This window comes from Melozone crissalis, unplaced genomic scaffold, assembly GCF_028551555.1.
Source record: "Melozone crissalis strain CALT ecotype California unplaced genomic scaffold, PUWL_Pcris_2 ptg000009l_1, whole genome shotgun sequence".
Lineage (NCBI taxonomy): Eukaryota > Metazoa > Chordata > Aves > Passeriformes > Passerellidae > Melozone > Melozone crissalis.
In genome coordinates, this window is record NW_026535787.1 from 20,487,603 (window position 1) to 20,503,749 (window position 16,147).

Below are 16,147 nucleotides of genomic sequence, written 5' to 3' on the forward strand. Positions count from 1 at the left end.
AATGCTGGAGAGTGATCACTGTCAGTAACTGCATTACTCTTTTGTGACAAAAAGCCTGAGGTCTGGAACTTTTCTGAGATACATCAAGAACTTGACCACTCTGTGAGCAAGAGAACAAATTTTTTAGTTGTACTTTGCAATTCAGAAGGAGTCAGACACTCATATTTATCCTTAAATTGATAGTCCTTGATTGAAACAAGATTTAATTATGTCACCTTTAATAGGATTGGCAAATAGATTTTAAAAATATCATATACCATGCAACTATATGTATATTATTCTTGGCTAAGCTTGTTCATGATTTAAATCAAAATATTATGATAGATATTTTATGAGGTGACAACACAGATTGGTTTTCATTATACTGTATGCAAAGAGTGGGAAACATAAGAATAATTCATCTTTATAATATATTTCTAATTTTAATCATTTATGCATAACAGACATGATTATTGAGCATCCTTCCCTCAAAAATTTCTCAGTGTATCCAACAGTATTAAAAACACACTCTACTAGTGGTAAGGCAAACTGTGTGTTGTGGGGTGTTGTCTGAGCCCTTCCCAAACACATCCATGGATGATCAGAGCAAGGAGTCCATCACTGGGTCAGGAAATGTATACACATAAACATGCAGACCATGTCCTTTGGTCTTGCTGGCACTGCTGTCAGTCACGCCTGCTGCACAGCCTACAGAGATGCTTTTCCATTGCTTTCTAGACACGGAATTGGACAGGCACCTTTCTCCATACAGCACAGAAAACAGCCCCTCAGGCAGCAGTTTTGCTGAGGCACACCCAGAGACAATTAGTCTGACTTCAGCTGGAGGGACGATGCAGAAGCACAACCACCTGTTAGCAAATCACAGAAACTCCCTGCAATAACAGGCTAAATACCTCACCCAGCTGGAAGCACATGAAAAAAAGAGGCAGGTTTTGTTTGGGGTTGGTTTGGTGTGCTTTTATTTTAAAGGGTCATAACGGGTGGTGGTGTGCAAGCATACATTGCCCGGGAGGCCCTGGTCCCATCCATTGGAATGGAGGCGAGAGTGTTGAGAAAAGCACATTGTTCTGCAACAAATCTATTTGCCCATTCTCACTGAAATGAATAGCCCTTCATTCCAGTGGGAATTTGTGCCGTCACTTCAAATGTTATGCATATAAATTAATTTCACACTGCTTCAGGACTCTGTTTTCAAACTACCAAAAGGGTAAAGAACTGAGAAGGAAACACTTGCCAAACTCCCCGGTCTAAACTAAGCGCAAGAGATTTTTTTTTTTTTTTTTTTTTTTTTTTTTTTTTTTTTTTTTTTCCCTTGGGGGGAAGGGCAGGTGGGTGAACAATGGCCAGAAAGAGAGGAAAATGGGGACTGGAAATAAAGTACAGTCTTTTGTATTTCTACAGCTCAAAGATGCTTTTGAACAGGACAGCTGCCAACTGTGGAAAAGCATCTTTTATGGAAAAAATATGCCAGTGACAATGGATTTACAAGAACTGAGCCAGTGTGTCCTATATGCATTTATTCCATATTATGCAAGATTAATTGTTTGGAGCATCATGCCTTCAGGAGTGTTCTAAGCATCGAGGAGCCAAATTTAGACTTGGTATCATGAAGTCAAATTTCCTTTTGTATCACAAACTCCCCAGGATGCCTGATTACAACAGTGCTGAATCTGGCACTGGAAGATGTTACCTGGGCACAGTTCTGCTTAAATATGACAAATTGCATTTGCTTCCTTAGCCTGCATGAATTGATGTACATAATTTGGTGCTAGACCTTCAAAACATTTTATTTTAAACAGACTTAATGCTTTTTGTTGTTTTGGAATGAGAAGGAATAAAAATATAGCAGATGGCAATTTGAATATACTTGTCACAAACAGGATTTTAAGGTTGCACTCTCAATTACGCTGTGGCCTCATTATATTCCCTACCCATCCTAGGAATGCCTTAAACTTGGTGTAAATGCAATTATGAAATGTAATTTGTTTTGACTGCTAACTATAAAATGGGATTAATCTGTATAGGACTCATTTATACAGGGAAATGGAATAATTACACCCAATTAAAACATCTACCTGGGATGTTACATCAGCAAAGCCACAGCAGTATAAATTATTCTGCTACAATTATGCTCATTAGTTTTCCCAGGTAAAAAGGCTCTTATCATAAATAAAAATGGGTCTCTAATGATTAATTCAGTATTATATTTATCCAGGTTTATTGGCATGGGGGAATACATTGGTTACCATGGAATCAAAAGGCAGAGTCTAACAGCAGAATAAAGGACCAGGCATCAAAAGTATCAGCAGAGTGAGAAACTGTCTTTTAAACAAAAAGGTTTACCATACGAACGTGTCTGTGAACCTTTGGACAGCATCCTGTGTACCACCTGAGCGACTCCATGTCCCTACTGCAAATTGGGACAAGTACAGCTCTGCACTAGCTGAGGATTAGACTGGCAAAATTACACTCATTTCATAAAACTTTAAGTCCTTTCAGTTATGTTGGTTTTCACAGCAAAATGTTGAGGAATGTCCAACATCCATCATAGCCAGCAATTTGCTTGTAGTAACTATTTGCCTGAATTCTGTTTTGTTTCACAGTTACAAATAAATGAGGCCAGTTAATTGGCAAGCAGTACGGCTGAAGACGGAATGAACATACTATTGTGAGCATCTGATAAACTTAGCCAAACACATCTTTGAGAGAAACCACTCTTTATGTCCACTATTGAAAGAAATCAGCAAATATTTTGGGGAATATATAGTACTTATGTGAAACCCACTCGCCACAGATGTTTCAACAGCAAGTATGGTATTTATAGCAATTCAGTTTTTTCCTTGACGTTTTGCAAGGACAGTGCATCTGAAATGAAAAAGAACACCTAGACTGTAAAGAGGCAAGACTCTCAAGCCACTTCTTTTAAGATTCTGTATTTTGCTGTTGAAAAAATCTCAGCTGGGGATACATCCATTGACACCATACCCACAAAACGATCAGCGCCGAGATGCAGTAAAGAAACTGCATTTCTCATAAAAGTCACCTTTAATTTTGTGACCTGGTTACAGACTGCTCTAATTCTCAGACAGCCCTTAGCTGGACTCCAGGGACCTTGGGCAGAGGCACAAATTCCCTCTTCACCTCGAGCAGTCACTTAAGCCCTAACAATACTCGGAGCATTGGTCTCCGCTCGTGGCTGGGGCACCATCGCTCCCTGCGGGGCAGCTCTGCCCAAGTCGGTGGCAGCGTTTCCCAGAGCAAAGCTATGTGCTGTGCTACAGCCAGGATTCCCTAAAGGCATTAGCGTGACAGAAACGCTGCCTGCCGCCCCCGGACCCCTGCCGGCCCCTCTGCGCGGGCTTCACAGGGCTGTATTTGGTATTCCTCGGTGAACTCTGCACAGGGCTCGCTCTGGTCCCAGATGGTTTCAGACCTTCGGATCCTGCCGTCTCTGACGGGCTCGGTACCGCCTCGGAGCCGTGCGCTCCACGCTCCCCGAGTGCCGCCCAGACGTCGGCCCAAGCCCCGTCGGGAAGAGCCGCGGCAACGGAGCCCCTGCCCGGCCCCTCGCTGCCCCGCACGGGGCTCTGCCAAGGGCAGCGTAAGCGACGCGAGGACAACGCCGGGAAAGTTTATTGTTGGCAAAACCAGTGGGCACGTGCTGCACGCCAGCGGCCCCAGTGCGGGGCTCCAGCCCAGCGGCCAGCCGCCTCCGCCGAGGAGGAACCGGCCCTCCACGACCATCCGGGAGCGGCCCCGGCCGGATATCCCGGCTCTCGGGAATGCCCTCGTCCGGCATCTGGCAGAGAGAGTACTGCGGCCGGTCCCCCGCCGCTCCCCGCCCAGGGCGAGCGCTCCTAGCCGATCCCCAGCTCGTGGGGCAGTGGCCGCCCAGTCCACCCCGGCCCGGCGACGGGGACGGGGACGGCAGGAGCCTAAGGGGCGGCGCGAGAGCTGGTCGCGAGTGCAGAGTCCGGCCGGGCAGGCGCCCCCAACCGCGCTCGGGCGGTGGCGGAATGTACCAAAAGCCCCCCGGGGGAGGACGCCGTTACGCCCCCTCCCACCAGCCTCCCGCGGCACCCTTGATACCGACGGGAAACCCCCTCCCCGATGCGCGGGCGCGTCTGCGTGTCCCACAGTGCGGGGCGGGAAAGGTGGGGGCGAGGCGACTCGCCCCGGGGCGGGGGAGGGGTGGTGGGGGTCGCGGTAGAAGCGCCTGGCACACGCGTCCCGCTTTCCCCTGCTCTCCCCTCTCTGCGGTGGGTGGTGCGGTCCGCTCGGAGAGGGCGGGAGCGCCGCGCCCCGCCCCGCTCAGTGACACAGGCTCCGTGTGGGGAGGTGCCGGTGGCTCGGGCAGCGGGACCGGGTGGGACTGGCCGGGCGTCGTAGCGGCGGCGACTGCGAGGCGAGCCCGGAGAATGGCAGGGGCTGGAGTTGCTGCGGAGGCTGCTGCTGGTTTCTCTCCTTCGCCGCCTCCTCGCGCCCGCCGGGAACTTTTCCTAGCGGCTGGTGGCGGTGCCTCCCCCCGGTGGTGGCGGCGGCGGCGGCTGCTGCGTTTGGCGGTGCCTCCCGGGCCGGGGCTGGGGCTCCTGGGGCTGGTTTTCTCTCGTTTCTGCTGCAGTAAGTGGAACTTTTCCCCTTGGCGGACGGGCGAGGGGGCGGGTGGAGGAAGAGGAGGAGAGAAACCCGAGCCCCGGCAGCGCCGGGGGACGCGGCCGAGTTGAGGGAAACTTTGTCTGGCGCCCGACGACGGGGGCCGCCGGCCGCCCTGCGCCGGGGGAACCGGGCAGGACGTGGCTGGGATGGTGAAGGAGGGAGGTATGCGAGGCAGGTCCGAACCGGAGCCCGCACCGCCGAGACCTATGGACTCTTTCCTCCGGGAAGATCCGCTGCGACCGCAGTTGAGAGAGCGGGTGTCCCGGGAGGCCAAGTATCCCCGGCGGTTGGGCTGAGGTGGCAGCGGCCCGGGTGGGGCAATAGGGGAAGTGTATTCTCGTGCTGGGGCTTCCCCCGGCGGACGGCAGGTTATCCGCTGTAATTCCCGTCCTGAGCGGCGGGATTTCGCTTATTTGCGGGAATTCACGGGCGCTTGCCTTCCCCCCCCCCCCCTTATTTCCCATCCCGTAGGAAGGACAGAAGGGTCTTGGTGTTTTATCTGGGTGTGCCTGGGGGGAGGAATAGTACGCGCTTTGCCTCAGGAGGCGTGGGCCGGTGTCGTTGTTCCCTCTCAATGAGGGTGAAACCCGTGCTGGTTTCGGTGTGGGGTCGCTCGCCGCTGCCGCTGCGGTGGGACCGTGTGCTTGCTCTACATCACCCGCATCCTGAGCAGCTGCTGCCGGGGACACTGCGGTGCGGGCCTCGCCGGGCTTGGCGTGACCGCCCGCAGGAAAATGCCATCACCTACCCCCCTCCCGTTCATCTTCCTGTGGGGAACAAACAAGCAACGTAGCACTTGGAAACTGAGCAGGAATTTATTTATTTATTTCTAATGTACTGCATGCGGTGTAGTGTTATTTTTTTTACAGCAGTGGAAGATGAGAAGGGATATAAGTAGACTTGGACAAGAGCAAATCGAAAACCCTCATCCTGCCGTTGTATTTATTCCCAATGCAAGGGAATAGTTGGCAAGGATATTTTATTATAGGAGACGCTGTGTCCCTTCTCCCTTTAATGAAGGAGGAAGAAGTTAGAGTCTCTGGAGGTTCATGTGATAAAAATAACCAGGAACGAGCAAGCCGTGCCGCCGTAAAACACTTGTGTAGTATCTGAGAAATGCTTTCTCAGGGAGGGAGTTGAGGCGCTGTAGGATTGTGCTGGTGCATGTAGTAGTCTCCCCCCTCTGGCAATGATGTAGCTTTCAAAAAAGGTGATTGTTACTAAGTTTGTAAATATCGAGAAGGCAAACTTTTTGCACTAGCACTTTTCTCCCCTCCCTTTGTTCAGTGTTATTTCTGCTTTTTTGCAATTAAAAAAGTGAAGTTACAGACTTGACATGACCTTGACAAGCTATTTTTACATCTAAATGTGAAGTTAATAGTAACAATGAAGCTAATAGCATCCGTGCCTAGTGTCATACAAGGACTCAACCATTTTAGTCTTGATAAGTGTAACTCCGGTTGTCAGTCTTCCCAGATTCTTTTTTTTTTCCATAAGTGATAACTTTTCAGAACTTCAGCCAGAAGTGGCAATGTTGTGTTGAAATAATTCTGTTCTTTGAGCACAAAGTTTTGAAGGTAAAAGGGAAAACTTGAAAAACTGTTAGAGACTTTTAGACTTGGAGGTAAGCAGCAGGGAAGGAGGGTTTTTTGTCAATATCTTAGGTTTTAGTTTTCTTTTCACCTTTAAACTTCACACAGTTGTTTTCATTGTATTTGTAACTAACATGTGACTATGAAGGAAAAATATTAATACTGTGCTCTTAAAAGTGCTCTTAAATATGTTTTGAGCATGTTTACATGTTGATGGCGCCCCAAATTACTTATTGCTTTTGGTTGCCTTTTGTCCTGCTACTCAGCTAATTCTGATAATGGTAGCAAAAGAAAGATTTGAAAGCGCTGCCATAAATGATCCCAATCCTAGTAGAATAAAGTCGCTACAAAACCAAATAAATTTTTATCCAGTCATTTTGATTGACAGTTAGAAATTATTTATTTGAGCTATAATTCCTCAGAGAAATATTGCCAAAAACATCTCAACACTGACACCAAAAAACTGAAGGGGGAAAGAGAAAATATATCAGGAATCTGAAATAGCAGCTTTTCTGTTTTTAAGTAAATATAGACCTGCTTTAATAAATGCTGCTTTTTTTACGAAAGTAAGACTACTGGCTTCAGGTTATACATACAAGTACTCCTTCCACTTCCCTGTCAAACAGTGCACGATGCCACAAAGTGCGTCCTGAACTTATGTGATCAAAGTGGTGTAACCTTGAACTAGGGTATGGCATCTATAGAAGCATCATCATAGCCTTCAATCTAGAAAGTAACTTATTTTGCATTGCAGCAAATGCTTTTCAGCTCTGCTTATTGGAGTTATGTCCTGCAACATATACTGTAAATGAGGACTTGTGTGCTACTAAATAACAAATTCCTCATAATTCCTGTGTCTCATTTGTTTGCACACAGTGAAAATTTTTTTGCAAAGTTTTTTTTTAAATGTAAGCTTGAATTAAAAATAAGCAGAACTGTAAAGTGAGGTGAATAGAAGGATGTTCAAGATGCATTTTTCAGATATTTTGTTGAAGAAATAATTTTTTTTTTTTCAATTTAAATTGCTGGTTATGTTAAGCTTCTCGATAAGGTTAGACAATGAAGTATACATATGTCATCTAAGATCCCAATGAATTTTTTTTCTTACAGGAGCCTGGAATGCAGATATCCAGACTGGCAGTAGAGCTGGAAGGATTGGGTTATAAAGGTGTAGATAATATAAGAGTGCAGTGTACCATATACAAAAATAATTAAAAAAAAATAAAATCCCAAAGTAATTATTGATGAGAACAATCTGGCTAGAAACATTTTTACTATTTTTTCAGGTGAAGTCATGGCAAATTTGAATGTCAAGCAAAGAAGGTTGCTAACTTGGAAATGGGAAGGTGTAGTAGAGTTATCAGCAAGACAACAGAATGTGGTTTTTTCCTCATGTTAATAGTTAAGAAATCTGTGTATAAATATGCATTTCTGTTTTGAAAATGGTATGGAAATGAATGCTTGTTTGAACAGGTGTTTGGTGAAGGAGTACAACAGCAGTGAAAGAAGGAATAGGAATGCTGTGGAAGGTGTTTGAAAAGTTGGAATGAAATAGTGGTGAACCATGTAGTAGGTTGGGCTGTGTACAAAGCTGCTGTGTGAAGAAAAAGAGCAGCTGCACTGGTAAGAACAACAGATAGGAGAGTTTAAATCTGGATTGTTTGATAATTAACAAAAAATTTTTTTAATGTTGCCAGAAGTTTGTCCAAACTGTACTTGAGAATAACTCATTAGAATATGAGGTGTGATCTTTTGAAAGAATTCTTAGCTGCTTCATTGTGGTATGTCTGCTATTTTTCCATGTTACTGTTACACTGTGATGCTTTTGGTGTGCAAGAACTCCCATTTACATATAGAAATGAAGTACAATGTTATTTGAGTTAGGATCTGAACACCTGGAGTATTATAAAAGAATTGTGATGGTTATTTAGCCACTTATGCTACATAACAGTTGACCAGTTACTTGATTTAAACAGTGTTTCTCTCTTGCCTTCTTAAGCAACTTAATTTTATGTCATGGGATATGCATTCTCTTTGATAGTGGAAACAAAAGAAGCTCTAGCAGCATTTACTTTTTGTGAGATAGAGAGTCAAGTATCCTGTTTAAAAATGTGGTCAAATCTAGCTTGTTTTCTTTCTGATCTCTTTTATGTAGTATTGCTGACAGAGTGATATTGAGAAACAAAGGACTGTTCTGTAGCAGCAGAAGCAAAAATACGTAAACTTTATAGACTACTTGTACCAGTTGATTACCGTTCAGGTGCTGGTAGTAGAGCTTTTAAGGTAGGCACAATGTGATGTAGATTGCATCTGATGTGAGGAGGGAAAAGGAGTTGGGAGTGTGTTGCTTCAGAAAGCAGTGTCTGGGGCTAGTGAGTGGAGCATTTGTGAAGCTCAAAGAAAAAATAAATTGGAAACTCTGGAATCAAAAGTCTGAATTTTAATTTGTAGAAAACAAATCCAGAGTGAATGAAATTAAGATAAGAGATGAGTAAAACTTGGTACACAGAAGATAATCTTGCTAAGTGCAAGCTGCCTGCAATGCTATTGGTAAAAGTCATTTTTTAGTGTTGGTTATGTGTTGAAGAGCAACAAACTTTGCATCTGCTGTTACACCAACCTGTGGCTGTGGCCTGCCCCTCTGCTGTGTGGCTGAATTCAGCTTTGTCCAAACAGCTCTTTGTCAGAAGGTGCGGTTGCAGACTGCTTGGGTATGTGTGCCAGCAAGTGAGAGTGCTGAGATTGTGTGTGTTGTCTGCTTGCTCTGGAGCCCCTGTGCACTGCCACTTAAAGGTGGCTCTGTGATGTCGGATTACTTTGCTGTTTGTGTTTGTACCTTAAGCTTGTTTCCAGCTTGGAATGAATGTGTTGTATTGGATGAGAATTATTGGAACTTTGCTTGGTTGGTTTTTTTACCCTGATGACTTCTGTTTTGATTGGTATGTGGATTGTTATGCAGAAGTTTCTGTCAGGAATTTTCTAAGGCAGCTGATAGTTGGAAGTAAGTGACCAGATTTGCTAAGTGAAAAATAGGTATAGATGCAATTATTTAATTATTATTACTTTGTTATGCCACATGTTCTTGGATTTAGTGGTTGTTAGAGGTGGAGGTATATATGGTCTTTAAAGGTGCCTTTAACCAAAACACTTTTATGTTTCTATGGTTTGTTTTTGCTAGGGTTAGCCTGTCTAAAACAAGATTTTTTGAGCAGTACTTATTTGGAGAGTAGTTGTATTCCATGCCTCAGAGTTCATGGGTGTCTGAAATGCAGTAATGTATTTTTATTGAGAGGTTAGAGATGATGAATTTTTGATTAGGCATGAAATAGGTTGATCAAGCTTTCTTGTTAAAGGGATCATTAGTATTATTGTTTATTTCTGTTTAGAAAGCAGAAGGATTGCCTAGAAAATAGTATCTTCTGAGTATGGGGAGAAATCACAAGAAAAGCTAAGAAAGAAAAGATGGGAATAGCTGAGTGTGGAAAAAATGCAAGGAAATATATGAGAAGCAAATAAAGAGTGACTTGTGCAGTAAAGGATGTGTCAGGGGAAATAATTACTGTGTTTCTGTCTCTGTCATGGGGACAGATGGTAAAGCTGTTGGGTGAAAGCTTGTTTTACTCCGCTGGATGTCCTGGATGGTGAAGGTGTAAAACACTGTGTTAAAAGGAGGTGGAGGTGTGTATGAGTGAGGCTCCTGAGGGGCCTCATGGACAATATTTGCATTCATTTGATTCTAAAAAAGGTGGCCCATGGTTGCTTAGTACGTAAGCTCGTGATGAAGAGCTTTGAGGTGTAGCACAACTTCCAAGTCATGGTGAAAACACCAAACCCACTTTTTGGGTGTTATCCAATACATGAATACTTCAGGAGTTACTTTTCAGGTAATTAACTTTCAGACTTTAAACTGCTTCAACTGTGAACCCAAAAATTCGTCTTTCTGTCCATAAGTTAGCAATAGAAGAAAATTAGCAGCAGTAATGAAAAAAACCCTTTAATGTCTTAAAGCTTCTGTTGATGTCCTCTATCCTTTTACCTTGGTTTTTTCAAGTGTATGGGAAGGTAAAGGTAGGTAAAATTTAGCATGTTACCAAGAAGGTGACTTTTAGTTCAGGTATTGAAAAGCAGAAACAAGCTTCCAGACAATCCTCTTCTATCATAGCTGCATACTTTTATTAAGTATTTCTGCTTCTTTTCATTTGTTTTTCAAGTAGTGTGCAGGAGTAAGAGCAATTTTAATTCTTTAATAGTGTAAAATATCATCCATCTTATTTTCAGTGAGTAGGCTAGTTGAGTGTAACTCTTGAATTGACAGGAATACTGAGATTATCTGCATGCTGTAGAACACTCTTGCCCATTTCCCTTCCCCGACCCCCTTCCCACATCAGATTTTCATTATGTGGCATTTAAGATAATGTTATATGTCTACAGGGATTCATTGTTTTCTCCTTTTCTGTTAGTCAAGGTTCGTATAACATGATAGCTCTTAAACTAGTTCTGGGATTAGTTTGTACAGAGCTGAGTGTTCTTTTGAAAGTGACTGTTGTTTTGAATACTTCAGTGTAATGCAGTGGCATGTGCAAAATTGAAATTGAGTCATTCAAATGGCAATCTCCTGCTAAAGGTGAATAAAGACTAGTCAAGCAGGTCTCCATAGCTGATATGTGTACCAATGAGTGGAAAAAAACCAGCTGAGCTAGCTTGATGAATTTATTGGTTACTTTTGGATTTGTTATTTTTATTAGCCCCTCAGTTAGAAGACTCAGATTAGTGTTGGATTTAACATTTTCATACTTTGTGTGGGCATTCTTTGTCCACTTCTGTTGCTTTTTTAACTTGAAATACCACCCAGCCATGCTGCATGTGATGTATTTGTATAAGCCGAAAACTAATTATTGCTGGGACAAGCATAACCAAAACCAGCCTATTGGATGAAGAGATGCTGGAGAAAGGATATGAAGAAGTTGACATGTTCAAGATGGGTAACTTAATTTCTTTTCAGTGTATATAATTTGGTAGAAAAATAGTAACTTTAGTGTTGTAAAAGTTAAATGACATCAAATACCAAGTAACTTCCTCATAGCAACAGATTAATTTAAGGATTAAGACTTCTGACTCACATATAACTTGGGGGTAATTTTTTCCCCAAATTCCTTTAATTTCTCCAACATTGACTATTGACCATTGCCACAATGAATAACTAACTCTGCTAAGGTTGATTGCTAACAGCTGGGGAAGAGAAGTCAAGAGCTGTTAAGCTTAATATGATTTTTTAATATAAGGATTGCATTATAAAAATCCACTTGTCTACCCTTCACCAATGCTGCTGTTCCTGTATTTTAACCGCTTCAATGCACTTTTGATTTCAACAGATAAACTTTCTTGAAACAGAAGTAATGTTATTAAGACTTCATTAAGGCACTGTACCATTTAAAAAGACACTATAGTGCTAAAGTAATCAACTATGAGAAATTGATGGTTGTGACCATACTGTGAATCACTTTTTGGGAAATTTAAATGCATCCTGTTGAAAGTTTCAGTGTGTTACTGGTAGCTGAGGTAGCATAAAATAATCTGCCTCTGGTAACTAGCAAGTGTAATATAGCCATTTATCCGGGATAGGATCTATAGGAAGAAGCATACTAAGTTCTCTGTAGCTGCCTGAGGTATCCCAGGTGGTTTAGGCTTCTGCATGTGGCTTATATGTTCTACTTCCAATCTTTAACATCCCTTCCAACCCAAACCATAGTATATCTATAGTGTGTGTACATATATATAGTGTGTGTATATATATAGTATAACACAACTGTTAAGTTCAACAGTTGTAAGTAATTAGGTTTTTTTACTATAACCAGATTATCACAATTGATGTATCAGTGTTTCCACCTGAATATTTAATAACTTAAACTACCTCCTGATAAATCAGAATGTAATCTTTTGTGGAGAAACAGATTTGTGTAGGCTTTATGGAAAATGTTAAAATGATTCAGCAGTGTTCTACCTTACAGAAAGAGGTGAGGACTGTGTGACTCTACAGAATTGTTAGTGAAAGTTCTTTTTGTGATGAATCTCCAGAGCTACTCTACAGCTGCGTATTCTGAGTCTCAAGAGACATGGCTTAGGTATAATAAGTTGGTGTGGCTACAAATAGGTGAAAACTGAAGTGAAGTGAGGAAAAGCAGTTTTGATGGTGTCTCCACAATCTGAGACTGCTGTGAAAAGAGGTCCTGAATTGATTGCTGTAAGTACATGGGAGAAGATACTGGGCAAAAGAATAGTGAGTGTTATTAACCTTAAAGGGCTTTTAATAGGATTTCCTAATATTTCCTTGTAGCTAAACTGGTGAGATATGTTTTGGGAAGTGGATTATTAGATGGGGGAAAATTTTTGTGTCCTGCTGAACTCAGAAGATTCTGAGTCCATCTGGAGGCTGGTCACTGGTGGCACCAGTGCAGGGGCAGTTCAGCTGCATTCTGACCTGTCTTCCAGGTTGTAAGGCACTTCAAGCAAATTTATGGATACTATGGATGACTATGAGGGTCAGTTATCTGCTGAAAACTGGGATTAATTGAGTGGGATGTCCACAGGTCAGAAATAACTGTTGGAAACCTTGTGAAATTCAAAAGCAGATCTGTCTTGTGGGGGATGACCCCATGCAGCAGCAGAGATGTGGTGCAGACTGGTGTCAGGTGCCTTTACAAGAAAGATCATAAAGGTCCTTGTGGGACAGTATGTGCTTTGTCGTGCAAAACATAAAGAGCACACTGGGCGTGCTCAGCCAGTTCAATGAAGCAATTTGGACTTCTACTATTTGGAGCTTGTGAAACTACATCAAAAGTATGGTGCACAGTTTTGTGCTCCCAAATGTGCAGCAGGTGCAGAGGTGAAAGGCCGCTAGGGTAGGGAGTCACCACAGAATGTATGAAGAGGGCTGGAGAAGTGGGTTTGTTCAGCTTTGAGAAATGTCTGAAGTGGGGCACCCTAATTGCTACTGGCGTTGTTTAATAGGCAGTAGAGGGAAAACAATGACAGACTCTCCTTAACTATGCAAAGGGAAAGGATAAGAGGCAGCAGACACAAGCTACAACAAGGGAAGTCACTATAATGTGTTAGCAGTATGTTTTCCCACACAGACAATGAAGCGCTGAAATAGGTTGTGGAATCTCTGTCCCTGAAAATATTCAGAACCTGACTATGGTATGACCCCTAAGCAATTTGATCTGACTTCAAAGTTGGCCCTTTCAGTTGGGGATGGGATTGGATAACTTCCAGAAGTCCCTTTCAGTCTAAATGAAGCGCATAGTGTGCATGGGCAGGCATGAGCTAGTATACTATAGTTGCTAGCCTTGGAAAGAAAGTAGAAGAAGTTGGAAGTCTTCTATTTAGATTAAAATGTCAAAGTAAAGCCTGAAACAAATTTTTCCTATAAATCGATTTGACTGCTAAACACTTCAAAATTGAATCCCATTGTTACTTCCTAATGTAAGTTACGTATGTTAGAGAATTTGTTAAATAAAGATCTGACTATATCTTTTCTGTTACTTCAATAAGTAGCCAGTAAGAACAATCCTGTACAGCACAGAGCTGGGTGACAGTGTGAGACATACTGAAAATGTAGCTCAGCAGTAAATTGAGCAGCTATTAAACAGCATTCCCTAGGCTTACTGTTGTGATGCAGTTCCTGGACAAAAAGGGGTTAACTTTCTGGAACTGCCTGCATTGAGCTGGCCTTAAGAGCTAAAAAAAGCCAGCAGTGTCAGCAATGCAGGGGGCAGCAGCCATCCCATAACTTTGTAATGTAACTGGTAACTCATCAGATTTTTTATGGACAGCTGAGATTTGCTGCTCCTGACAAAATAAGTTTGTTCTATATTTCATTGTATAACCACAGTTGTTCAATACTGGCAGATAACACTAAAGCTTTACAGGTAATTGAAAATGTGAAGTTAATATTTAGCTGTCCTTCTGAAGTTGTTCGAGGCTTTGCAACATTACATAGAGCAAAGTACATCCTCCCTTTTTACATAGTGCAAAGTACAACCTCCCTTTTCTTCCTGCAGACCTCAGTTCTCCCCAAAGTAGGTGATGTGTGGAGAGACAACATAGAAAAAGTCAAGGAGTGGTCTACTTGAGGCAGGTGAGGGCTGTCCTAGGGATTGAAGGTCTTGTTCCTTCTGCTAGGATGTCACACACATCAGTGTATGTGTGACACACAGTGCACCAGTGTTCCTGACCAGTTTCTAATGGCTTTCTGGTTTCAGTGTAGGAAGTACAGTGCAGGGGACAGGAAATGCTGCATGTTTACAACTGTTATTGAATGCTTAGAATGTTACTGAATGCTTAAAATTTCATGTACTACTTACTCATGTCACAGAAAAGCCAAAACAGAAACTCCCCAGTACCCAAAATCCTGATAACAGTGTGTTTATTTAAAGCAGTTCAGAAACATTGCTTGTACAGAAGTGTTTGGTAGTTATGTGGACCATGTACTCTCATACCACTAAATGCAGTGGGCAGTCTTTGATTCTGCCATGTCCCTTTCTCCAGTTAAAGTTGAAGAAATGTTCAGTTCTGCATGACTTGAACTTTTACTTTATTGTTCCTACATAAAAGTAATATTCTACTGAAGACAAAGATATTAATACAACAATGTTTCCAGTATTGAACAACTGTGGTTATACAATGAAATATAGAACAAACTTATTTTGCCTTGTTCTCCCCAAAATGGCTGAAATGCTCTAGATAGTTGGTTTTGTGATGATTTGTTTAAGTTATCCCAAGTTAGGAGGTTTGTGCCTAAAACTTCTTGGTTAGGTTAGGAGTTTCATAGACCTTGTGTTTTAGTATGGCACACCTCTAAATGTTGATAGTTTTGCCTTGTCAAAACCAGCCAGCGTTTCTGGTGGTATCTGTCAGAGTTAATTGGGATTTTTTGTTGATTTTGTTAAACTGCATTGTGTTTATACGGGACGAACTAAGGCAAAGGAAAACAACCTGTGTACTCTGACTTCATTGGCTTCATTCATCTGAACTGAGCAGTTCAGAAATCCTCCTTTCCACCCTTACCTTTGAGTAGGTAAAATATGGCATAGTTCTAGGACGTGTAGCTTGAATTTGATCATGTTTTTGTTAGACCTTATGTCTGAACATTAAGTTGAACAGTAATTGTGGATTTCAGAAATTGGTAGTTAATTGCTTCTCTGAGTTGGCTTAAGTTTGCCTTGATAATGAATGCAGAGGTGTAGTCTGAGAAGTGCAGTGTAGTATCGGAAGAACAGAAAGTATATACTTATGAAAAATTAGGTTACTAAGTAACAAAATAATTAAGTACTGATATAGCACTGCACAAGTCAGTAAATACAGACACAGAAATATGGTAAACTTGATTTATATCTTCATTGCTTCTCATAGCCAGCTGGGTTGACCATCATTTCAGCATGTGTGCTGTGCAGTCTTACAATTAATATGTAAATTCTGGCTGACCACTGCAGCTCTCCTGTGCTACCTGGTGTAAATACTGTGAAATGCATGAAAGATCAGGTATTAATTATTTGGACTTCTCTAGTCGCTGACCTTTCCCTGAGGAACAAGGACTACTGAACCAGAGGCAGGGTCTGTCTGATGAAGTAAGGTAGAGGGTTCTTATCCAAAAGCATTGCTAGCTTGTGAGGAGGGTTTAAACTATGCATGTTGAGATGACCTTTGATTTTTCACTAATCTGAAAAGAAGTAAAGCAAGGAGCAATCAACAAGTGTCCAAGGGGGATATGATGGAAATTGGTTTTTATCCCTTCCCTTGTGAAGGCAGCACAAATGAGCGCAATTGCAGACTTAGGATCTCATTGGGATTGCAGTAATGTTGTGGAATAGCTTGCATGACTGGAGTCATGCAATTAGCTA

The 16,147-nt window shown here is 42.4% G+C and overlaps 1 protein-coding gene across 1 annotated transcript in view; it reads left to right on the top strand.

The window, feature by feature from the left end:
* The first annotated feature begins 4,346 nt into the window (after window positions 1-4,346).
* The window catches only part of NECTIN3 (nectin cell adhesion molecule 3), a 60,348-nt gene continuing 48,547 nt past the window's right edge, over window positions 4,347-16,147 (top strand). The window contains exon 1 of the mRNA XM_054270276.1: window positions 4,347-4,620. Within this exon, the coding sequence (XP_054126251.1) occupies window positions 4,419-4,620 (202 nt within the window). The 5' untranslated portion in view covers window positions 4,347-4,418. The remainder of the gene's footprint in view (window positions 4,621-16,147) is intronic.